This window comes from Budorcas taxicolor, chromosome 23, assembly GCF_023091745.1.
Source record: "Budorcas taxicolor isolate Tak-1 chromosome 23, Takin1.1, whole genome shotgun sequence".
Classification (NCBI taxonomy): domain Eukaryota; kingdom Metazoa; phylum Chordata; class Mammalia; order Artiodactyla; family Bovidae; genus Budorcas; species Budorcas taxicolor.
The window spans coordinates 10,536,226-10,562,351 of NC_068932.1; the positions used below are offsets into that span (position 1 = coordinate 10,536,226).

The following is a 26,126-nucleotide window of genomic DNA, read 5'->3' on the forward strand; positions in this document are numbered from 1 at the left end:
ATGCCAAAAATCTTGTCAAGAGAATGGATTGTTTCATACAGAAACGAGATGTGGCTTCTGATCCTGGTGGCGCATTTGTTCCAGAGAAATGTGAATTCAGGACCTATGCCGACTATCACTGTGGACCCAGAAGCATTCATGAATATTGTAAGTTGGGATTTTCCATGTCTGGGGGGAAAGGAAGTACCTTATATGCTTGTTGCTTACCACTGTGTATTATCTGCATTATATATCATATTTATATGTGGTGGTGATTTTTGCAAGTTGAGCATAGTTTTAAATTAACATATTGTCCTGAAAAGAAAACACTAAGCTGGGTGTGAGTGGATATGGGTTCACCTAGAACAGTTTCAGTAAATTCAGGCAAATAATAATCCCTTTGAGCTTCAAACACAATTTAACTTTTTCTTGAATTCTTAGCTTCATCCTATGAACAGTTAAATCATTGCAGTGTCTTGGGTCAAGCTCAGAGCTATGATTATTTCCATATCATCTGTGCTAATTGTATTCCTCTTCTACTTTTTCCAATATTAGAAAGATGTTATACCTCCTTTCTTGCTCTCAGGACAGCCCCTTTTAGTAACATTTTGTGCCATTCTAATCTATTTAATCCTAGTTTGAACTGGTAAATCTGTTGACTGGCAATAAAAGGACCCTTATAAATGATAGAGAGGCCTTCCTGTCGGTAAAATTCATGAATGATGTGACCTCTCTAGGCATCTCACAGAATGTTTTTTTGGCTTCTGCTCACATTCTTAGCTGAATTTTAATAACATTCATGATATAGTAATACTTATCCCACAGCAGACATTGTGATGAAAGCTGAAAAGATATTATTTCATCTTCACTGTCGTATGCTATAGATATGACCAAATCAAAGAACTGAGATGAAAGAAGTTAAGCAACTCAAATCAGGCCACATCCCTGGTAGGTGGTAGAACTAGAATTCAAATCTAGGCCTGCCTGAACACACAACTCATAATTGTAACCACTCTGCAACAAATCCTCCCAGGGAAGAAGAGGCTGCCTCCAGCTGAATAAGATGATTCTCTGTAATGTTCATGCTCCATAGCTTTATCATATACTTAACATACCTTTATACAGATTTAAGATGCTTTTTACAGAAACTTCCTTGAATGAATTCTAAAACTCTAAATAGGCTATTGAAATATTCTGAATCTACACACATGCAAATACTGGGAATGGGTTGCCACTTCCTTCTCCAGGGGACCTTCCCCACCTAGGGATCAAACTCCCGTTTCATACATTGCAGATGGATTCTTTACCACTGAGCCGTCGGGGAAGCCATATAAATTAGTACTCTTCAGCACTTCTATTCTACTTCACTTAATTTATATAAGAGATTATAAGGATTTTCTATCTTACTTTGCCTCTCCATGTACAATTCTCCATGCAGAGTCCAATGTAATGGATTTTAGTCTTAGGCCTCCTGAAGCCCGAGCATTGTGTAGGTGCTGGGCACACCCAGTGGGTGAGGCCCAGGGAGATTGGCTATATCTACAACTAAAGAGATTCTCTTCACTCAACAACCCAGAAGAATCTGTATGGGAACTTCTAAGGGCCAGAAGGATGTCTCCTAAAGATCTGGCTCAGTGGTAAACAATATGCCTGTCAATGCAGAAGACACTGTAACACAGGTTCAATTCCTGTATCAGAAAGATCCCCTGGAGAAGGAAATGGCTACCCACTCCAGTGTTCTTGCCTGGAAAATGTCCTGGACAGAGGAGCCTGGCAGGCTACAGTTCATAGGGTTGTAAATAATGGGACATGACTAAGTGTCTGAGCATATACACACACTAATTCATAAGGATATAATTTATCCTATATTTTGGTATACAACTTGCCTCACTCAAGTATTCTTCCAGCTAGTGTTAATTGAGCACCTGTTAGGCCCCAATACTGGGCTAAGCACCAAAGTTAGAGAGATCTAAGCATATCAAAGCCCTGAGTTCATGGAGTTAACAATCCAGGAGAGAAGACAGACACTCAATTATTAACCACAAGAGCAGTGAAATCAAAAAAATATATATAAAATAGAGAAATTAAGAACATTTTTCTGAAGAAAGATTTCTTAACCTGAATTCTGAAAGATGAATAGGAGTTACTTGAAGGGGTAGGAGAGATTTTTAATTACAGTAGTAGCTAATGCTCGTTAAGTCCCTACTATGTACCAGTCAATCTTGTTGGTGTCATATGTGAATTATCTTTTTACATTCTTTGCAGTAATCCCACAGAATGCAAACTATTGCAAGCACATGTGTGGGTGCTCATGTGTCTTTGAGATCCTACAGGCTGTAGCCTTCCAGGCTCCTCTATCCATGGGATTGTCCCAGCAAGAAAATGGAGTGGATTCCCATTTCCTCCATTAGGGGATATCTTCCTGACTCAGGGATCAAATCTGCATCTCCTGCATCTCCTGCACTGCAGGCAGATTCTTTATCACCGAGGCACCCGGGAAGCTGGAATAAACTATTGGTGTACCTAATTTATGAACAAAGAAACTGAGCAATAGGGACAGGTTAACTAAATTTCCTAAGATCACACAGTTTACATATTAGTGCAAGAGTCAGGATTTAAAACCTCAAGCGTTGGGACCCCACAGCCTTTCTCTTAACTTCTATGCCCTTTTATCCTATATACTACACTGGCCACTTTGCACTTGGCTTTCTCCTCTCCTGTTCCTTTAAAACCAGCAGCTAATAGGAATAATTCCCTCCTTCTCTAAGTAATGACAATGGTCAGAAACTGAGGATACTTAGGAGATTTGGCAGCTTTATATTCTACCAATGCATTGGAATTACCTGTTTCCTAACCTGAAGTGAGTCAGGAATATTTAAGTGCCCCGAATGTTTCTGACATATGCTCAAGTTTTGGAATAAGTGTTCTTGTCGAGTGGTTCTCAAATGTTAGAGTGCATCAGAATTTCCTAAGAGACATGCTAAGACCCAAATTGCTGGACCCTATCCTCGGAGTTTCCAATTCAATAGGTTTGACTGGAAACTGATCATTTTGTGTTTCTACCAATTGTCCAAGTGATGCTATGCTCTTGGCTCAAGGCTACACTTTAAAAACTATCCTTCTATTTCAGTCTCCACATTCAGTTCAGTTCAGTTGTTCAGTCATGTCCCACTCTTTACGACTCCATGAATTGCAGCACGCCAGGCCTCCCTGTCCATCACCAACTCCTGGAGTTCACTCAGATTCACATCCATTGAGTCGGTAATGCCATCCAGCCATCTTATCCTCTGTCGTCCCCTTCTCCTCCTGTCCCCAATCCCTCCCAGCATCAGAGTCTTTTCCAATGAGTCAACTCTTCGCATGAGGTGGCCAAAGTATTGGAGTTTCACTTTAGCATCATTCCTTCCAAAGAAATCCCAAGGCTGATCTCCTTCAGAATGGACTGGTTGGATCTCCTTGCAGTCCAAGGGACTCTCAAGAGTCTTCTCCAACACCACAGTTCAAAAGCAGCAATTCTCCGGCACTCAGATTTCTTCACAGTCCAACTCTCACATCCATACATGACCACTGGAGAAACCATAGCCTTGACTAGACAGACCTTTGTTGGCAAAGTAATGTCTCTGCTTTTGAATATGCTATCTAAGTTGGTCATAACTTTTCTTCCAAGGAGTAAGCGTCTTTTCATTTCATGGCTGCAGTCACCATCTGCACTGATTTTGGAGTCCAAAAAAATAAAGTCTGACACTCTTTCCACTGTTTCCCCATCTATTTGCCATGAAGTGATGGGACCAGATGCCATGATCTTCGTTTTCTGAATGTTGAGCTTTAAGCCAACTTTTTCCCTCTCCTTTCACTTTCATCAAGAGGCCTTTTAGTTCTTCTTCACTTTCTGCCATAAGGGTGGTGTCATCTGCATATCTGAGGTTATTGATATTTCTCCTGGCAATCTTGATTCCCACTTATGCTTCTTCCAGCCCACCGTTTCTAAGGATGTACTCTGCATAGAAATTAAATAAGCAGGGTGACAATATACAGCCTTGACATACTCCTTTTCCTATTTGGAACCAGTCTGTTGCTCCATGTCCAGTTCTAACTGTTGCTTCCTGACCTGCATACAGATTTCTCAAGAGGCAAGTCAGGTTGTCTAGTATTCCCATCTCTTTCAGTATTTTCCACAGTTGATTGTGATCCACACAGTCAAAGGCTTTGGCATAGTCAATAAAGCAGAAAGAGCTGTTTTTCTGGAACTCTCTTGCTTTATCCATGATCCAACAGATGTTGGCAACTTGATCTCTGGTTCCTCTGCCTTTTCTAAAACCATCTTGAACATCAGGAAGTTCATGGTTCACGTATTGCTGAAGTCTGGCTTGGAGAATTTTGAGTAGTACTTTACTAGCATGTGAGATGAGTGCAATTGTGCGGTAGTTTGAGCATTATTTGGCATTGCCTTTCTTTGGGATTGGAATGGAAACTAACCTTTTCCAGTCCTGTGGCCACTGCTGAGTTTTCCAAATTTGTTGGCATATTGAGTGCAACACTTTCACAGCATCATCTTTCAGGATTTGAAATAGCTCCACTGGAATTCCATCACCTCCACTAGCTTTGTTTGTAGTCATGTTTTCTAAGGCCCACTTGACTTCACATCAGGATGTCTGGTGCTAGGTGAGTGATCACACCATCGTGATTACCTGGGTCGTGAAGATTTTTTTGTACAGTTCTGGTGTGTATTCTTGCCACCTCTTCTTAATATTTTCTGCTTCTGTTAGGTCCATACCATACAAGATGGTAGGTAAGAGGGTAGGTGTTGCAAGAGGGCATCAGAGGGCAGACACACTGCAACCATACTCACAGAAAACTAGTCAATCTAATCACACTAGGACCACAGCCTTGTCTGACTCAATGAAACTAAGCCATGCCCGTGGGGCCACCCAAGATGGGATGGTCATGGTGGAGAGGTCTGACAGAATGTGGTCCACTGGAGAAGGAAATGGCAAACCACTTCAGTATTCTTGCCTTGAGAAACCCATGAACAGTAGGAAAAGGCAAAGTGATAGGTTACTGAAAGAGGAACTCCCCAGGTTGGTAGCTGGCCAATATGCTACTGGAGATCGCTGGAGAAATAATTCCAGAAAGAATGAAGGGATGGAGCCAAAGCAAAAACAATACCCAGTTGTGGATGTGACTGGTGATAGAAGCAAGGTCCAATGCTGTAAAGAGCAATATTGCATAGGAACCTGGAATGTCAGGTCCATGAATCAAGGCAAATTGGAAGTGGTCAAACAAGAGATGGCAAGAGTGAACATCGACATTCTAGGACTCAGTGAACTAAAATGGACTGGAATGGGTGAATTTAACTCAGATGACCATTATATCTACTACTGTGGGCAGGAATCCCTCAGAAGAAATGGAGTAGCCATCATGGTCAACAGAAGAGTCTGAAATGCAGTACTTGGATGCAATCTCAAAAACGACAGAATGATCTCTGTTCGTCTCCAAGGCAAACCATTCCATATTATGGTAGTCCAAATCTATGCCCTGCCGGGGTCCAGCCCCGGTGGATCCAGGGTAATTCGAAGGGGGGACGGCGTGGCAAGGAAAAACTTACTTATTTAGAAATATAAAGAGAGATTAGAAAAAATAGTATAGTGGGAAAATTAGTGGAGAAAAGAGTCTGAATAACTTGGTTTACGTGGAAAACAAATGAAGTTCCAAGACAAGGAACTTGCACCATCTACGTTAAGCCACCAGCGCCCACTTGAATAGTGGAGGGTGCCCCACCTTGGGCTCCCTCTCGCGTATGTCTTAGAAGCCGGGGCAAGTAAGTAAACTCGGACAGACTCCACGCCCCAGATGGGAATTCAGCCTGAAAAAGAGAGTGAGGGAGAGGGAGAAAGAGAGAGAGAGAGAGAGAGAGAGAGATTCGACATGGAGGAAACCAGTCTTTCCAGTGACTGGCCCATCCTTTATTGTCTGGGAAAGCTTTTTATACTTTTGGTTGTACATAGAGATCAATGGATAATACAAAATTATGCAGCATCAGCAGCCCTGACTTACTGAGACCAGGCTTTCTCTCTGCATACCTAGCTGTATACACAAGTCTTAGGTGATTTACATCATCTTCTGACCAGAAGGCCAATTAACATTTTACAGCCCTTCTCTGATAAGGGTCTGTCAACCAGAGAAATTATTTGCCTTAATAGTGTTGTTCTTCCCAAAGTCTGGTGCCACTCTCAGAAAGCACTAAATAAAGTTACATTCTTACATAGCAAGGACACAACAATTTATAAGAAAGAAAGAGGAGTACGGTGATTTATAACAAAGAGAAAGTTCATTAGCTCAAAAGTCTAGTGTTGCTAACATCAAAACTACTATATTCCTTTTTCTATATCCCAATTACATTGATTAATATCCTTCAGGTGCCTAAAAGATAAAGTATATGGAGGCCTGGCAGCAGACATTAACTCAACAAAGAAACCCTTCACCAAACTAATTCTTAGCTCTAAAAGGCTCTATATCTTTAAGATGTTTTAAGCTTCGTGCCTCTCACAGTTGGGGGCTGTAAACAATCACAAGTTGTAAAAGTCTCCAACTGTCAGGCAAGTTAGAGAGCCATCAGAGGGATTTGAGCTGAAACATTCCTTTCATATGCAGGAGACCAGTTGGAGCTCTAAGTTAACTTTTTCCAGAGAAAGGTGGTCAGGGATAGCCCCCTGTAATGTCAGAAGAGTATAGTATAGCAGACAGTAAACAGACAGATTTTGGTTTCGGGGTAGATGCTCAGGCAGAGGACCCCTCGAGACCTGACTTGCCAGGTCTCTCCACATGACCTTGTCATGGGTGGGATCTATGCCCCAACCAGTAACACTGAAGAAGCTGAAGCTGAACAGTTCTATGAAGACCTACAAGACCTTTTAGAACTAACACCCAAAAAAGATGTCATTTTCATTATAGGGGACTGGAATGCAAAAGTAGGAAGTCAAGAAACACATGGAGTAACAGGTAAATTTGGCCTTGGAATACAGAATGAAGCAGGGCAAAGACTAATAGACTTTTGCCAAGAAAATGCACTGGTCATAGCAAACACCCTCTTCCAACAACACAAGAGAAGACTCTACACATGGACATCACCAGCTGGTCAACACCAAAATCAGATTGATTATATTCTTTGCAGCCAAAGATGGAGAAGCTCTATAGTCAACAAAAACAAGACCAGGAGCTGACTGTGGCTCAGATCATGAACTCCTTATTACCAAATTCAGACTCAAATTGAAGAAAGTGGGGAAAACCACTTGCCCATTCAGGTATGACCTAAATCAAATCCCTTATGATTATACAGTAGAAGTGAGAAATAGATTTAAGGGACTGGATCTGATAGATAGAGTGCCTGATGAACTATGGATGGAGGTTCGTGACATTGTACAGGAGACAGGGATCAAGACCATCCCCATGGAAAAGAAATGCAAAAAAGCAAAATGGCTGTCTGAGGAGGCCTTACAAATAGCTCTGAAAAGAAGAGAAGTGAAAAGCAGAGGAGAAAAGGAAAGATATAAGCATCTGAATGCTGAGTTCCAAAGAATAGCAAGAAGAAATAAGAAAGCCTTCCTCAGCGATCAATGCAAAGAAATAGAGGAAAACAACAGAATGGGAAAGACTAGAGATTTCCACATTAAAGATAAAGAAAATGAGAACTGGAGAGGGTTTACTTTAAAAAAAAAAACAATAACCTAATTAGCTAGTGAGAAGCAAGGAATTTCTTGTCTATTTCTTCCATGCTCAAGAAATCTACTTTTTACTTTAAAATCATTGAGAACTGAACTTAAAAAAAATTTTTTTTTGCTTTTTCTGTAGAGTGAAATCATCCAACATAAAGGTTATCCTTGTGAGGAGTATGAAGTCTTAACAGAAGATGGATATATCCTTTCTGTTAACAGGATTCCTCAAGGCCTCGTGCAACTTAATAAGACAGGTATGATTTCCCCTATATTATCCCAACATCGCAGTCTTCCCTACAGTAAAGAATTTCTTGTGATTTGAGTATGTAGAAAGAAACATGGATTTTTGGTACAGACTGGGCCCATTATGCCAGTCAGAAGGTGGCTTCAGCTCCTTCTTAATTCCCATCACCACTGTCCCACTCCCAATTATCTCAAATAAACAGCGAGGTATGGTTGTTGTTGTTGTTGTTGTTGTTGTTGGCTGTGCTGAGCACACAGGCTTTCTCTACTTGAAGCACACAGGTTTAGTTGCCCGTCAGCGTGTGGGATCTTAGTTCCCTGACCAGGGATTTAATCCACATCCCCTGCATTGGAAGGGGAATTCTTAACCACTGGACCACTAGCGAAGTCTCTAAACACAGCATTTGCTTTTCAAAAAACACCTTCAAGAAAAGCTTATTTTTTTTATCTCTTCTAGTAATTAATTCATTCCCCCCAATCCCTCCTATATAGATATTCTAGAATATCCCCTGATGATCTCTTAAACAGATCACTGCAAACCTTGCTCACAAAGAATATAAACTCCAACATGGCATCTGATATCCACCCTAGCACATATATTCCCCATCCAGATAGTCTTATAAGTATCCTGTAAATATTTCAGATGTTGCTTAGCTTTTCACTAGTCTTTTAAAGAACTGAGCACTATATGTATATTTTAAGGTTTTGGTACATGTTTCCATTGCTCTTACAATCTCTGTTTTTTAATAATGATTTTCAGCCACAGTTGGCTTTGAAGAAATTCACCTTCATTAGTAATTAAAGTATACCCATCCTTCAGCTACGTTTGGCTCTATTTCTTTTAAAAGGCTAGAGCTATATTTACAGCAGCAACTGCATTATCTGTCATGAGTGCTGCTGCTGCTGCGAAGTCACTTCAGTCGTGTCCGACTCTGTGCGACCCCATAGACGGCAGCCCACCAGGCTCCCCCATCTCTGGGATTCTCCAGGCAAGAACACTGGAGTGGGTTGCCATTTCCTTCTCCAATGCATGAAAGTGAAAAGTGAAAGGGAAGTTGCTCAGTTGTATCCGACTCTTAGTGACCCCATGGACTGCAGCCCACCAGGCTCCTCCGTCCATAGGATTTTCCAGGCAAGAGTACTGGAGTGGGGTGCCATTGCCTTAGTACAGATAATGTAATTTCTTACTGTCTTCTTTCATATACCAGCTACAATGCTAAATTTATTTACATTAATGCCATTTAGCTTTCATAATAATCTGAAGAAACTGCCACTCACAGAGGTTAAATTACCTCGAGAATCTCTGCTAGTACTTGCTAGTATGTTGCAAAACCTGCACTCAAATTAAGATTCCTCTCTTATCTAGGACCAGAAAATGCTGAATGAATGCTGTTTGGCTTTGGTATAAAGAAGTTTCAGGGTTCTATTTTACTCTAATTTACATTTGTACAGCTTTTTCAAACAATATATTTTCATTTTATTTTATTTTTCTCTTTGGAGTATAATTATTTTATAATGTTGTTACTTTCTGCTGTACAAGGAAGTGAATCAGCTTGATGTATACATACATCCCCACCCTCTTGGACTTCCCTTCCTCCCTACCCCAATCCTAGGTCATCAAGGAGCACCAAGCTGAGCTCCCTGTACTATAAAGCAGGTTCCCACTAGCTATCTGTTTTACACATGGTGGGAGCCTGGCGAGCTAAGTCCACGGGGTCACACAAAGTCGAACACGACTGAGCAGCTAAGCACAGCACACAGCACAATGTGTATATATCAAGCCTAACCTCAAAGTTCATCCCACCGCCTCCTTCCCCCTCCCCCATGTCCACGTATCAATTCTCTAAGTCTGTATCTCTCTCTATTCCTGACCTGCAAATAGATATATCTGTACCATTTTTCTAGATCCCACATATATGCATTGTGAAGTGAAAGTCTCTCAGTCCTGTCTGACTCTTTGTGACCCCATGGACTATATAGTCCATGGAATTCTCCAGGCCAGAATACTGGAGTGGGTAGCCTTTCCCTTCTCCAGGGGATCTTTCCAAGAGATTGAACCCAGGTCTCCCATATTGCAGATTCTTTACCAGCTGAGCCACAAGGGAAGCCCACATATGTACATTGTTATATGATATTTGATTTTCTCTGACTTACTTCACTCTGCATGACAGACTCTAGGTCCATCCACATCTCAACAAATGACCCAATTTTGTTTCTTTTTATGACTAATATTCTATTGTGTTTATATACCACACCATCTCTATCCATTCCTCTCTTGATGGACATTTAGGTTGCCTCCACATCCTGGCTATTGTAAATAGTACTTCAATGAACTTTGGGGTACACGTGTCTTTTTAAACTATGGTTTTCTACTGGAGAGGGTGTGGCGAAAAGGGAACTCTTTTGCACTGTTGGTGGGAATGTGCAGCTTTTTTTCACACCAGTTAAATAGCTGTGCTTTATATATGTCCAGCATGCCCTTACGTCAGTGCTTTTGAACTTACAGTTCTCTCTCTAGAGCGCAGTTCCAACAGATACCCATGCAGTTTGCTCTGGCCTCTCTTTCAGCTCTTTTGCCATGTTCTTCCTAACCAGTCTGTTCAAAATAACAAACCCTTGCCAACTATGGAGATCTGGCCCTTTATCCTGATTACTTTTCCTTACAGCCCTTAACACCATTGATGTGATAGATATTCTCGCAAATGTTTATTAACTGTCTCTTCCAACCAGGATGTAAACTCAGCAAGAAACTTTATCAGTTTTGTTCAAGGGTATAACCAGTGCCTAAAATAGTGCCAAGCACATGGCAGGCGCCAAATATATGTGGAATGAATGAATGAATATTTTATAAATAAATGAATAGCCTGGAGATAGAAAGAACTTTTTTACTAAGCCCCACGAAGCCTAGAGGGAAAGCAAGCCACGGTTCTTCCAAGCAATCAGGAGCCTTTCATAAGCTTGAGGGGTTACCTGCAGCACCTATTCATGGATGGAGTTTGTTTTCTTAAATACTGTTTATTTAGACTGTTCCCTCATTGCCCAGGCAATTGGAGTTCAAGGTGAAAGTGAAAGTCACTCAGTCATGTCCGACTCTTTGCGACTCCGTGGACTACATAGTACATGGAATTCTCCAGGCCACAATACTGGGGTGGGCGGCCGTTTCCTTCTCCAGGGGATCTTCCCACGCCAGAGATCGAATCCAGGTCTCCTGCGTTGCAGGCGGATTCCTTACCAACTGAGCTATCGGGTGCAGAATACTCCCCTCTAGTGGCTGATGTTGTTCCTGCAGCTCCCGTTGGCCTCTTCGAGGAAGAAATCTCCCAGCAATGACGGAGAAGGATTTCTCACCATCTCTTCAAAAAGAGGGCCGATAAAATTCATAGTGAAACAACTGAAAGATGTCTATAAGTTTGTGACAAAAGCCTTTTTAAAATTTTATTTTCTCAAATAATCATTGTTAGCTTCAAATATTTACATCAAGAGGTAACATAGGCTGGGCCGTCTTCAGAAACGATAGATCTTTAAGCAGCCCTTACACACTCACCTGCTAGCTATAATTTAAATGAAAGCCCATGACTCAAGGGGATATTTGAAATGAAATAAATCATTTCTAAGCCAATTCATTCACGAGGTGAACCATAAGTACAAAGCGTACTGCTAAGGAGGACCAAGCTTGCCTCAATCATGGGAAATGTCCTTAGCGTTCCAAAGAGGAGCACTGATTCTCCTTGATTTGATCACCTCATGTTAAGGTCATCTCCTTGAAGGTTAAGAGGATGAACTCAAGGACCAGACATAAAGGAAAGCCTAAAATCATTCTGAGTTCCTTTATCCTGGCCTTGCAGTAGCAGCCCTCGAGTTCTCTCTCCAGAAGGATAAAATGAGGCAAATGGCATTCATGAAGACTGCCCAGATGCTGAATGAGTTTGCTGTTATAGAAAGGCCTTTGTCTTATACGGAGGCTCTGAATATGGACTGAGTATGGACTCAGTTCACTGATAAGAACTCAGTTTACTGAATGACAAGAGCTACTATCTTTTAAGAAGTCAGGCATTTCCATTTTGGCAATATTTACCAGCAATGATGACTTTGCTAAGGTGGTATCTGCTGTTTTTCTACCATAAAGTTCATATTCTTCACTCTGGAATTCATAAATAATTTGTGAGGAGATATTTTCAAGACATGTGAATATCCTATATCTCTTCAAACTTTTACCCACTAGTTTTAGCACCCATGGATGAATTTATAACACCATCCAAGTTTCCATATTCCCTGGTGGCTCACACAGTAAAGAATCTGCCTGCAATGCAGGAAACCTGGGTTCGATCCCTGGGTCAGGAAGATCCCTGGAGAAAGGAATGGCAACCCACTTCAGTATTCTTGCCTGGAGAATTCCATGAACAGATGAGCCTGGCAGGCTACAGTCCAGAGAGTCACAAAGGTCGGACACAAATGAATGACACTTTCACACACATGCTGTAACTAAGAGTTTTTTTCTTCCATAATTACTTGTTTATTTTTTTGTTGGTGTCAATGTTAACTCATACATTTTTAATTTATTCAGTGGGATGTAATTTATATCATCATTATTTATTTTGATGTTAAAACTTTCACATGTTTAACAGTTGAAATTCCTTCAAGTTGGCTTGCCAGTCCTCTTGATATGAAAGACCTATAATAATTAAGCCATTAAGTGTATGGTGTGTGGGTGTATACATATGTGTGTGTGTGTATATAAATATCATAATATTTATAATTATACAAGTGTATGTTTATGTATTATTTATATAGTAAATATATATAGCCTGATGAACTATGGAATGAGGTTCCTGACATTGTACAGGAGACAGGGATCAAGACCATCCCCATGGAAAAGAAATGCAAAAAAGCAAAATGGCTGTCTGGGGAGGCCTTACAAATAGCTCTGAAAAGAAGAGAAGTGAAAAGCAAAGGAGAAAAGGAAAGATATAAACATCTGAATGCAGAGTTCCAAAGAATAGCAAGAAGAGATAAAAAAGCCTTCTTCAGTGATCAATGCAAAGAAATAGAGGAAAAAAACAGAATGGGAAAGACTAGAGATCTCTTCAAGAAAATTAGAGATACCAAGGGAACATTTCATGCAAAGATGGGCTCGATAAAGGACAGAAATGGTATGGACCTAAGAAAAGCAGAAGATATTAAGAAGAGGTGGCAAGAATACACGGAAGAACTGTACAAAAAAGATCTTCACGACCCAGATAATCACGATGGTGTGATCACTCATCTAGAGCCAGACATCCTGGAATGTGAAGTCAAGTGGGCCTTAGAAAGCATCACTACAAACAAAGCTAGAGGAGGTGATGGAATTCCAGTTGAGCTATTTCAAATCCTGAAAGATGATGCTGTGAAAGTGCTGCCCTCAATATGCCAACAAATTTGGAAAACTCACCAGTGGCCACAGGACTGGAAAAGGTCAGTTTTCATACCAATCCCAAGGAAAGGCAATGCCAAATAATGCTCAAACTACCGCACAATTGCACTCATCTCATATGCTAGTAAAGTAATGCTCAAAATTCTCCAAGCCAGGCTTCAGCAATATGTGAACCGTGAACTCCCTGATGTTCAACCTCGTTTTAGAAAAGGCAGAGGAACCAGAGATCAAATTGCCAACATCCGCTGGATCATGGAAAAAGCAAGAAAGTTCCAGAAAAACATCTATTTCTGCTTTATTGACTATGCCAAAGCCTTTGACTATGTGGATCACAAGAAACTGTGGAAAATTCTGAGAGAGATGGGAATACCAGACCGCCTAACCTGCCTCTTGAGAAATCTGTATGCAGGTCAGGAAGCAACAGTTAGAACTGGACATGGAACAACAGACTGGTTCCAAATAGGAAAAAGAGTTCGTCAAGGCTGTATATTGTCACCCTGTTTATTTAACTTTTATGCAGAGTACATCATGAGAAACGCTGGGCTGGAAGAAACACAGGCTGGAATCAAGATTGCCGGGAGAAATATCAATAACCTCAGATATGCAGATGACACCACCCTTACGGCAGAAAGTGAAGAGGAGCTAAAAAGCCTCTTGATGAAAGTGAAAGAGGAGCGTGAAAAAGTTGGCTTAAAGCTCGACATTCAGAAAACGAAGATCATGGCATCTGGTCCCATCACTTCATGACAAATAGATGGGGAAACGGTGGAAACAGTGGCTGACTTTATTTTTTTCGGCTCCAAAATCACTGCAGATGGTGACTGCAGCCATGAAATTAAAAGACGCTTACTCCTTGGAAGAAAAGTTATGACCAACCTAGATAGCATATTGAAAAGCAGACATTACTTTGCCAACTAAGGTCCATCTAGTCAAGGCTATGGTTTTTCCTGTGGTCATGTATGGATGTGAGAGTTGGACTGTGAAGAAGGCTGAGCACCAAAGAATTGATGGTTTTGAACTGTGGTGTTGGAGAAGACTCTTGAGAGTCCCTTGGACTGCAAGGAGATCCAACCAGTCCATTCTGAAGGAGATCAGCCCTGGGATTTCTTTGGAAGGAATGATGCTAAAGCTGAAACTCCAATACTTTGGCCACCTCATGCAAAGAGTTGACTCATTGGAAAAGACTCTGATGCTGGGAGGGATTGGGGGCAGAAGGAGAAGGGGACGACAGAAGATGAGATGGCTGGATGGCATCACAGACTCGATGGATGTGAGTCTGAGTGAACTCCGGGAGTTGGTGATGGACAGGGAGGCCTGGCATGCTGCATTTCATGGGGTCACAAAGAGTTGGACACGACTGAGTGACTGAACTGAACTGAACTGATATAAGTGTATATATTAATAGTATTTCAATAATTATATATACTTTATAATCCTAGTTTTAAGTTATATATTAATTTTATTGCTCAGTCACTAAGTCATGTCTGACTCTTTACAGCCCATAGTATACATTATTGATATTATATTAATATGCACATATATTTATGTATAATTTTATAATATAGCTTATTAAAATATAATGACATTATTTTCTTATTTATATATGATAGTTATAATTATATATAATTAAATTAATCATTATACTATACGTTCTTTCTGGGGCACTTCCAATATCCTTTGACCCCAGGCAAGTCTAATGATAATGGTAACTACACAAAAGCAATAATAGAAGGCAAGCGCTATTGATTCTTTCTCTGTGCCAGACATTCTGCCATCTGCTTCTTGTGCACTATTTTACTTAATCATAACAAAAATACTATTTTCTTCATGAGGAAATCAAGGCAGAAAGGTTAAGTAACTGGCCAAGGTAATCAAGTTAGCAAGCAGCTGAATCGAGGTTTGAACACAGGTCTGTCTAACTTTAAACCTTCAAACACATTAAGGGATAAGGCAGGTGCAGAACATTACATGCTGTTGAAATTCACTTTTTTGTAGGTCCCAGACCTGTGGTGTTACTGCAGCATGGCCTGCTGGGAGATGCTAGCAACTGGATTTCCAACCTGCCCAACAACAGCCTGGGCTTCATTCTGGCAGATGCTGGTTTTGACGTGTGGCTGGGAAACAGCAGAGGAAACACTTGGTCTCGGAAGCACAAGACCCTCTCCATAGACCAAGATGAGTTCTGGGCTTTCAGGTATATGTAAATCTTGAGAGTGAAGGTGGGCATGGATATCTGGGAGAACTGAGTAAAGAATTAGAGCTCCTGGTATTAGGATAATTTACTTTGGTTGGCCCATCAATATCACAACACTATGTCCCCCAATTGTCATAGTTGACTAGTGATTCTCTGGGGGCAGTAAACTGAGTTCCCCAAGTAGAAGGTTGGTATGGCCAGTGGGGTAAGAATGATGGTTAGTGTCAGACGATGGAGACTGGGATGGGAGAAATGTAGGTCCATTTCCTTGTAGATGGATATCCTGGGACTGACTCTTCCCTAAGTGATGACTCCCACCCCCAGAAGAAGATGAGGACAGGCAATGTTAAGGATATAAGGAGAATGAATAAGCCTTAGGGGCCGTCAACTTGGTTACTGTATCTCTCACACTCTTACAGAAGTTTTTAATGTTTTTATTTGAATGATCTGTTGATATTCAACTTGCTGTTTATCCATTTCACCAGAGAAGGGACCCTGCAGCATCTTTAATACATTTCATATCAAGAATCTGCATAGGAATTCTCTGGCAGTCCAGTCGTTCAGACTTCATGCTCCCACTGTGGGCAGTATGGGTTTAATCCCTGGTGGGGAACTAAGATCCTGCAGGTTGCCTGGCATGGCCAAAAAAAAAAACAAACAAACAATCTGGTTGGCCCTATACTATTCTGCTAGTCAAATAACAAGGACACCTCCACCAGGAGGTGGAGCTTGTGCTCACTAAATGTTGATTAAGATGGTTATTTCTCTTTGATAGTATCTAGTGAAACTTAGCAGCAGCAGCAGCAGCGAAAACAGCAGTTTGCTAACAGCCCATGATCCCAGAGGCACCCACACATCATGGGTTTGAAACAAGTCCATCCTGTTGTGAGGAGCACAGTAACAAGCTGATGGATGGGACTGACAACTCAAGAGTGTTTGTAAACCCTGGAGGGCTTCTTTTGTTTGTTTCTGGTTATAATTTTTCATATAACTTTGTCTTTTCCCCTTGTAGCTATGATGAGATGGCTAGGTTTGATCTTCCTGCAGTCATGAACTTTATTTTGCAGAAAACGGGCCAAGAAAAGATTTATTATGTCGGCTATTCACAGGGCACCACCATGGGTAGGTTCCAAAAAAAATCAGGTTTGTATATTCAGGAGAAATGTGAGCATATATGAGCACAGCCAGGCCAGGCATCACACACTTCTCTCAGATCTGGCTTCTTCAGGGCCATGAGATTCTGATTTCTCCCTGCCCACCCTCCTGCCCCACAACATGCAAATATCAGCTTAGACAGAGGGTATGCAGGTGATTTTAAAATAGACACAGAGTATTTCAAATATAACGGCCATGCTCTGGCTGTCTACGATAGTATTTTCCTCCTGAAGGCTCTAGAAAGATTATCCCTTTGCAATCTGGGGTATTCATCTCTATTTTATAAGTATGGAAACTGAGGCACAGACTGACTTTACCAATATCCCAGACCTAGTCTATGGGCAGAAATAAGAACTGGAATCCAGTTCACTGAACAACATTTCTACTAGTGTGTGTGAAAGTCGCTCAGTCATGTCTCACTCTTTGCAACCCCATGGGCTATACAGTCCATGGAATTCTCCGGGCCAGAATATTGGAGTAGGTAGCTATTCCCTTCTCTAGGAGATCCTCCCAACCCAGGGACTGAACCCAGGTCTCCCACATTGCAGCAGATTATTTAGCAGCTGAGCCACCAGGGAAGCCCAAGAATACTGGAGTGGGTAACCTATCCCTTCTCCAGCAAATCTTCCCAACCCAGGAATCGAACCAGGGTCTCCTGCACTGCAGGTGGATTTTTTTCCACCTGAGCTACTGTGTTCCAATTTGGGCTCCAGAAAAGCTGGAGATCCAAGAAAACTAGCAAAACTCTGTTGTCTCAATACCCATTATGTTAGAGAACATGCTTTTTATCAATAAACAAGAAAATATCTCTCATCCTTGATGTCTCTCACTATAAAGATGTATGAAAAATATCTCACAAGCATCTGAGAATTTAGTAAGATCCATGAAAGTCTCCTGCAAAGTGTCTAACATACAGTTGCCTCTCAATATACATATTTTCTCAAAATCCATATTATTGGATTCAATAATTTAATAATTCACTGAGAACCTAGTAATGGGCAGCAAGTATCCTATACGTCAGAGGAAGCTCAGAGATGTGGTTGCTGCTGTTGTTTTTGCCTGTCAAGGAGCTTATAATTTCTCAAGAGAGTTAGAACACACGTAATTCAGTTCAGTTCAGCTCAGTTCAGTCTCTCAGTTGTGTCCATTAGCACACATAATTACTGAGCTACTAAACAACAAAACAATTACTGAAACATCTTGATAGAAGTAAAATAAGCATTTTATTCACTCTAGGATATTCGATATCCATGTTGACATATTTTTTTTTTTTTTGGCAGGCTTTATTGCATTTTCCACCATGCCAGAGCTGGCTCAGAAAATAAAAATGTATTTTGCTTTAGCACCCATAGCTACTATTAAATATGCAAAAAGCCCTGGGACCAAATTTTTGCTGCTGCCAGATATGATGATCAAGGTATGTGACTCCTCAGAAAATTCCTTGCCTATGCACAAGAGTTTTCCAGCCCATTGGCTAGGAAATACACTTTTACATTAGAGACACTTCTTTTTTCCTATAATGACTATTTCATTTCATGTTTTTACAGGGATTGTTTGGCAAAAGAGAATTTCTCTACCAGACCCGATTTCTTAGACAGTTTGTTATTTACCTTTGTGGCCAGGTGATTATGGATCAGATTTGTAGCAACATCATCTTACTCCTGGGAGGATTTAATGCAAAGAATATGAACATGGTAAGTGGCAGCCTAGTCAATTCTCAGTGTCCCAGAACAAAGCAAACAATTATTAGCCTCCCTCCTTGAGGGTGAGCTAATGCCAGGAAAAATTTAGGGAAGTGATGCTCCAAGAAACTCAGTTTTCTTCAAATCAGAATACTATGCAAAAAATACTTCAACATGGGCTGAGTCAAGTTTAACATGACGACACATTAACTCCATAGATTCAAGATTGAAGAGGTCTGAAAGCAGCCTTACTATAGTGAATTAACATCTGCAAAAATATGTGATTAGAACCCATAAGTCAAAAGAGAAAACTGCTGTGCACCATCCATGTCTTCTTTTTACTCAGACTTTTCTGGTTTGTAGTTTAAGTTCTGTGATAGGCTGCCTGGGAGTTTCAGTTTGGCTAAGATAGCTTCCCAGGGCTTCCCAGGTGGTGTTAGTGGTAAAGAACTTGCCTGCCAATGCAGGAGATGTAAGACACACAGGTTTGGTCCCTGGTTTGGGAAGATCCCCTGGAGGAGGGCGTGGCAACCCACTCCAGTATTCATGCTTGGAGAATCCCGTAAACAGAGAAGCCTGGCAGTTTATGGCCCATAGAATTGCAAAGAGTCAGACACAACTGAAGCAACTTAGCACACACAAGGCATAGCTACCATTTGGCAAGTATGACAGTGGGTTCCCCAGGAAGCATACTCTGAGATGGAGATTCGTGTGCAGAATGATTCAGGCTATGGCCTTGGGATAACAACACATAGGAAAGGGAAGGCAACAGGACTTGGTAGATCAAAAAAGTCCAACTGAGATGTAGCCTTAGTGGGAACCTCAGTTGACTGCTGGGAGCCAACATGAGGAATCCCGCCCGTGGCAAAGGTTATGAGGAAGGAAGCCAGACATACGCAAAGGCGTGATCTGACTTCAGGGGTTCCCCCTGGGTTTTCCTGAACATCTACCCCCAAAAACCAGAGTCTGCCTGCCTTATTGTACTGTGCTTTCCACTCTTCTGCCTCTAAAAGGAATTAACTTAGGGCCCCAGTTAACAGTCTCCTGCATATAAAAAGAATGTCTTGGCTTAAACCCCTTTGATAGCTTTCTAACTTACCTGACCGGTCTGCCCAGACTTTTATAACTTGTGAATTGTTTATAGCCCCCCCAACGGTGAGAGGCACAAAGCTTGAAGCATCTTAAAGATACAAAGCCTTTTTCTAAAGAGCTAAAAATTATATTGGTGACGGGTTTCACTATTGAGTCAATGACTGCTGCCAGGCTTCCATATTCTTTATCTTTTAGGCACCTGAAGGATATTAATCAATGTAATTGGGATGTAGAAAAAGGAATATAGTAGTTTTGATGTTAGCAACACTAGACTTTTGAGTTAATTACTTTTCTCTTTGTTATAAATCACTGTACTCCTTTTTCTTGTTATAAATTGTCGTGTCCTTGCTATGAAAGAACGTAACTTTATTTAGTGTTTTCTGAGAGTGGCACCAGACTTTGGGAAGAACAACACTTTTAAGACAAATAAGTCTTCTGGTTGACAAACCCTTATCAGAGAAGGGCCGTAAAATGTTAATTGGCCTTCTGGCCAGAAGATGATGTAAATCACCTAAGACTTGTATATGCAACTAGGTATGCAGAGAGAAAGCCTGGTCTTGATAAGAGTCAGGGCTGCTGATGCTGCATAATTTTGTATTATCCATTGATCTCTATGTACAACCAAAAGTATATAAGGCCTTTCCGGACGAAAGAGGATGGGCAAGTCACTGGAAAGACTGGTTTCCCCCGTGTCTTCTTTTCTTACTCTATTTTCAGGCTGAATTCCCATCTGGGGTGTGGAGGCTTGCCATGTCTACTTACTTGCCCCAGCTTCTAAGACCCATGATAGAGGGAGCCCAAAGCAGGGCACCTTCCACTATTCAAACAGGCACCAGTGGCCTAACGTAGATGGTGCAAAGCTCTTGTCCTGAGGTTTTATTAGTTCTCCACGTAAACTAAGTTATTCAGCCTCTTTTCTCTACTAATTTTTCTACTATACTCTTTCTTCATAATCTCTTTTTATATTTCTAAATAAATAAGTTTTTCCTCGCCACGCCATCCCTGCTTCGAATTACCCTGGATCCACCAGGACTGGACCCCGGCAGTTGACCCTCTAGGGATCTGTAAAGACGGGATGATCCTTCAGAACTGTCCCAAGTTAGCATGAGAGGGCTGGGTCTTCATAACCCCCACATCAAATAGTCATTTAATGCAGACAGCACCAGTCATGGGGAGATGGGCAGTGCAGCTCTCTGCAGAGGGGACAGTTCCCCAAGGACACCAGACAGCAGAGGGCTATCTGTCAACAGCTGGAGGAACATGTTTTTAATTCCTGAAGATTGTTTTGCCTTTTTTTTAATCAAAAATATGATGAACAGCTATCATTTGATAAGCATTTTATTGTATGCCAGGCTATTATTCCCTATAACAACCCTATGAGACAGGTATTATCAATATTCCCACTTTACAGATTAATAACCTGACATTTAGTGGATTAAGCTATGCTCTTAATTTCTCCTAAAAATTAAACAGCAGAAGTGAGATTTGAATGCAGTCTCAGTTTTTGTGTCTTTATCCTTAATTACTTTAGCAAAGCTTTTGAAAAGATAAAGTCAGATGTCTAATAAGAAGCTTTTCTCAGATGAAAAATTTAGGTGCTTGGGATAGGTTTAGGGACACTTTTTAATTATCTGCATGTGTAGTTTTCTATTTCATGGATAAATGCTGAGACTTTAATGATGTTCCCTTTTCTGAGTTTGACACCCTGAAGATTTGATCTTAACAAGGTGCAAATCTTGTGAGTTTTTCCATTCATGTCCCACAAACTACTCATACTTTGTTACAGAGCCGAGCAAATGTCTATGTTGCTCATACTCCTTCAGGAACATCTGTGCAAAATATCCTGCACTGGAGCCAGGTAAGGATGCTGAATTTGTAGTCTTTGTTTAAGGTGTTTGTGCAGTTTGTCTGGAAAAGTCAACGCTCTTCGGACAGCCCAGGAGTTGTCTCACCTTTATTCCAAGATGACACGTGATTCTGCCAATACTATTTCAACTGTGAGTTTGATCTAGAACATTGAAACTTTTCAATGGGAGGAAAGGATTGGCCCTAGGACATCTTTAGTAGACTTCTGAAAATGTGAATTCAGACGGTCCAGGTGAGACCTTCTCAGTCCCTAGCCACCTCAAAGATGAGACTGGAGATAGGCTTTTCCAGCAGGACGGCATGGTCAAGTAGGAAAAAAAATGCAAACGCAGGTCTAATTCCCCAAAGAGGTTTCCAGGGAAGTCCTTTGTGCTGCAGATTTCACCTGTAGCCGAGGAAGGAATGTCCTGATTAACAGTCACAGGAACTATCTCTAGGCACAGTGTGGTGAGTTTGTTCTGCATTGGTTCAAGGAACAACGTGACTGTTAATGATTCTTTCACATGTGAAGAAGCAACAAAACTGATACTGCTCATTAGAGATGAGACTATAGAGTGACCCCAATTGGCTGTGGGAATAAAAATGCACATAGGACAGAGAGTTAGAACCTCACCAACCTTAGATTCTCACCTATTAAAAATACCCCTGGAGAAGGGAATGCCACCCACTCCAGTATTCTTGCCTGGAGAATTCCATAGAAGAGGAGCTTGGTGGACTCTAAAGTCCATGGGGCTGCAAAAGAGTCAGACATGACTGAGCAGCTAATGTATATACATATATACTAAAAATACTACTTTGTTTTTTAAAAATGAGAGACTTTTTACTCAACAAAAAGTTGTAATAGTGATGATGACATTAATAAATCATAAATATTGGTGCTGTCCATTTTTCTAATTTAGAACCTAGTCAAATTGTTCTTCAAAGGTCATTGTTATATTTTAGTAGATGTGTGTGAGAGCAGGAGAAAGAGAGAGAAAAGAGTGGGGAGAGGCATTTCATCATCAAAATCAAAGACTTCTAAACTGGATTAAGTGTTGGTCATCTTCTTCCAGAGTCACTACATTGCACAACTGTACTGGGTACTCTCCCACTGTAGGTTTGTGCAGGATATCCACCTACATAGACTATGATGGGAATACACTTCCTGGGGTTGTATAATATGGAGGTCAAGTTCTATAGCCCATTTTTCTTCCTGAAGGACCTTATTCTTGTCTTTACAGTCTCCTGAAGATTATCCTGAAGTTGAATGGAAAGCAGCTCAGGCTTTGTTCTCTGCTTCCCTCATAACTGCAGATTTGGTAGCAGTTTCCACCCTTCCTCCCATCTTTATCCCTTAACACATTTGTATGCCATCTAAATTTTTGTTTCCTTTTAGGCAATGAATTCTGGGGAACTCCGGGCATTTGACTGGGGCAGTGAGACCAAAAATCTGGAAAAAGGAAATCAGGTAAGAAAATCGAATACCATCTGCTGAAAACATATCCTTTTGAAATGCATGAGAGAAAAGTTATCCTGGCAGTTTACTCTAGAAATGGAAATAAAGTACAAGAACTCAATTAGAATAGAACACTACTCAGCCTTTAAAAAAAGAATGTAATAATGCCATTTGCAGCAATATGGATGGACCCAGAGATTATCACACTAAGTGAAGCATGTCAGAAAAAGAAAGAAAAATACCATATGTTATCACTTATATGTGGCATCTAAAATATGACACGAATGAACTTATCTACAAAACAAACTTACAGACAAAGAGAACAGCAGACTTGTGGTTGCCAGGGCGGAGGGGTTAGGAGAGGGATTGACCTGAAGTTTGGGATTAGCAAATGCAAACTATTATATATAGGAGAGATAAACAACAGCATCCTACTGTATAGCACAGAGGACTCTATTCAATATCTGGTGAATATAATTGAAAAGAAAATGAAAAAGAATATATATCTGAATCATTTTGCTGTACAGCAGAAATTAACACGACATTGTCAGTCAACTATGTGCATGGCATAAAATAAATTCTTAAAAAAGAATTCAAGTAGAAAGTAATTAGTTCTGATTCAACTTCATTTAAGAATGAGAAAATTTAAAGCTTTGACAAGAGACTTTTAGAAGTTAAAAAAAAACTGGTATAATGCTTAGGAGAACTTTTCTGGTGATGCTGCCTCTGTGAACAAGGGACCGGGCCTCTTAGGAGCAAGACTGGGTAGACAGTGAAGGGAAGGGTGTAGTCTGGTGGCTGCTAGAAAGATCTTTCAAGATTTAAAAACAACAATGACAACCAGAAAAAAATGACGATGGCAGGAGTGAGGTACAATAAAAGGAGTATTAATAACAAGTGAGAATTACTGCATTAGTTGGGCCTCTACCCTACAAAATTGTGTAATGATGGCTAGACTGCTTTAATTCTTCAGGCCTCAATCTGTTTCTCTTTAAAATGAAAATTATTGGACGAAGTAACTTTTAAGAATTCTCCCTGGTTACACTTCTAATGAATCTGTAATCTACAAGTGAAAAATATGAAAAAAATTACCCAAGAAAATGTGTGTGTGGTCAATGCTATGGACTAAAATTTAAAGTAAAAGTAATGGGCATCAAACTTTTCTGAGCATAAAATCTTCACTGAAGTTTATTGGTTAGCTCGTATATGAATGTAAACAGATATTGACCATGCAAACACAAAGCTGGAGGTAGCAGAATACACACACAGGTGAATCTCTTGAGAGTCTCACATCATACTTACCATCCATTTTTCTGTTACAGTCTAGATATGAAAGTCTAGGAAACTGGAGAGGCCACCGCAGTGCCACTGAAGAGCAAACTCTCAATCACGAGTATCAACTATATATTTTTAGATCCTTCTTGTTTCCTAAAATATATCTTTAGAGAAAGCATACCAGTTCCAAGGTAGATTTAATTAATCAATATTTAAGGTCATGAGTTAGAAAGTGAAGCATGCAAAATAGGTGACAGAAAATGTCATGGAAAGAAAAACACACATACCAAAAGGTATTATTACACAAAAAGGTATCATAGAAGCACACAGCCTTAGAGCCAGTCCTGATATTCAGTTCAATCTTTTCACCTGTTAGATGAGAAAAACATATTATAGGTTCCATAGACTATTACAACCTTTCACATCTAGTTACTCTTTAAAAAGTGGATCTGACCTCAAACGTGGATGAAGACCATACACATATGTCTTATTATAACTCACAGTATCAGATGCTGTACCTTCAAATTCTTAAAAGCCACAAAGAGAAATAAAGACTCCCAGGATTGGAGTCCTGGGTCCAGGGTGGATTTTCTGAGAAGAGGGCGTGGACATTTCTGTTGAGAGTTCTCGTTGTTTATTAACATCAAGGGCTCTCAGCCAGCCAAACTGATCTGGTAGTTCTGTTTGACTAAGAGAAGATCTCAAGAACTAGGAATCCTAGATATCCTTTCTCTGGGTGATGGGCGACTAGAGCAGGGATCTAATTCTCACCACTTCTGGGTTCAAACTCCTTAAGTTTCTGTGCCATTGGCTTCCCCATGTTTCTGGAGACACAGAACAGAAAACCCCTGTGGACAGCCAAGTCCTTCTAGGTAGGTTCCATCCTCTCGCCTTTCTCTGTAGACTCTCTTCAATCTGACCTCATGAAATGTTGTGAAATTATCTTTGAAAAAAACAGGAGTATTATCTTTTAAAGACAATTTATATATTAAATATTTACTAATAGGAAGGGAAAGAATTGAACATGCAGTGCCAAAGGGGCTAGCTGATGTTTTCACTGAGATGTTTTCTCATTTAACTTGGTAAATTGTTCCAGGCATCATCCACGTTTTGCAGATGAAGAAACCGAGGTTAAATGAGCTTAAGCAGGAGTTGGAGTGGAAACTCTTAATGAAGTTTTGAATGGCTCCAGTGCCCATGCACCTTTCATCACAACACAGAGCACATTAATTGTGTTTATTAGAAAAGTAGATTATGAGTTTGGAAGTCCAAATGTTGTACAGTTAAAAACGATTTTTTTTTCTCTAGCCAACTCCTGTAAGGTACAGAGTTAGAGACATGACAGTTCCTACAGCAATGTGGACCGGGGGTCAGGACTGGCTTTCAAATCCGGAGGATGTGAGAACACTGCTCTCCGAGGTGACCAACCTCATCTACCATAAGAACATTCCTGAATGGGCTCACGTGGATTTCATCTGGGGTCTGGATGCTCCTCACCGTATGTACAATGAAATCGTACATCTGATGAAACAGGAAGAAGTTCCCTTTCCTGGGGAGCTATCAGTGTAAGCTTGTGAAGCATCTGTTACTAACTAGTCTTAGGAAAAACCTTATGAATGATAGGGCCAAGAATGAAAGATATTAAAGATTTTCAGCATTGGAAACCCACCATATTAGTAAAAGGGAGGGCAGACATTAGGGTTAGGATTGTATTCATTCCTTCAGATTTTTTGCATTTGAGGCTAAAACTGACATTTAATTTTTTCAGTTAATTGAACTACTCATTGGGTAAACACAGTTTTCATGTACTATTGTGTATTCTGTCATCTTGAAAGGTAGGTTTTAGCTGACAGCTAGGAATTATCTAGTCATTCTTTACATCATTCAAATAAACTTCCCTAAAACTTTTGTTCATGTCTATGAGCCATATTTTTGGAGCAATAAAGTAAAATGATGAACTGGAGCCAGAGGTCTTGAATCTCCAGATGGTTGCTGAATTTGAAAAAATAAGCTAGATGTTTTTACCTTATTGCTACAGAGACATAACACTACCTCGGGAAGCCAAATTGCTTTAACCAAAAAA

General features: G+C 40.6%; 1 protein-coding gene across 1 annotated transcript; it reads left to right on the forward strand.

The window, feature by feature from the left end:
* On the forward strand, nucleotides 1-25,612 carry LIPM (lipase family member M). Its single transcript, XM_052660969.1, has 9 exons — nucleotides 1-147; nucleotides 7,828-7,945; nucleotides 15,340-15,538; nucleotides 16,551-16,660; nucleotides 17,974-18,110; nucleotides 18,241-18,387; nucleotides 21,254-21,325; nucleotides 22,709-22,780; nucleotides 25,352-25,612. The coding sequence occupies exons 1-9, from the start codon at nucleotides 1-3 to the stop codon at nucleotides 25,610-25,612; spliced, it is 1,263 nt and encodes a 420-aa protein (XP_052516929.1).
* Nucleotides 25,613-26,126: the final 514 nt, after the last annotated feature.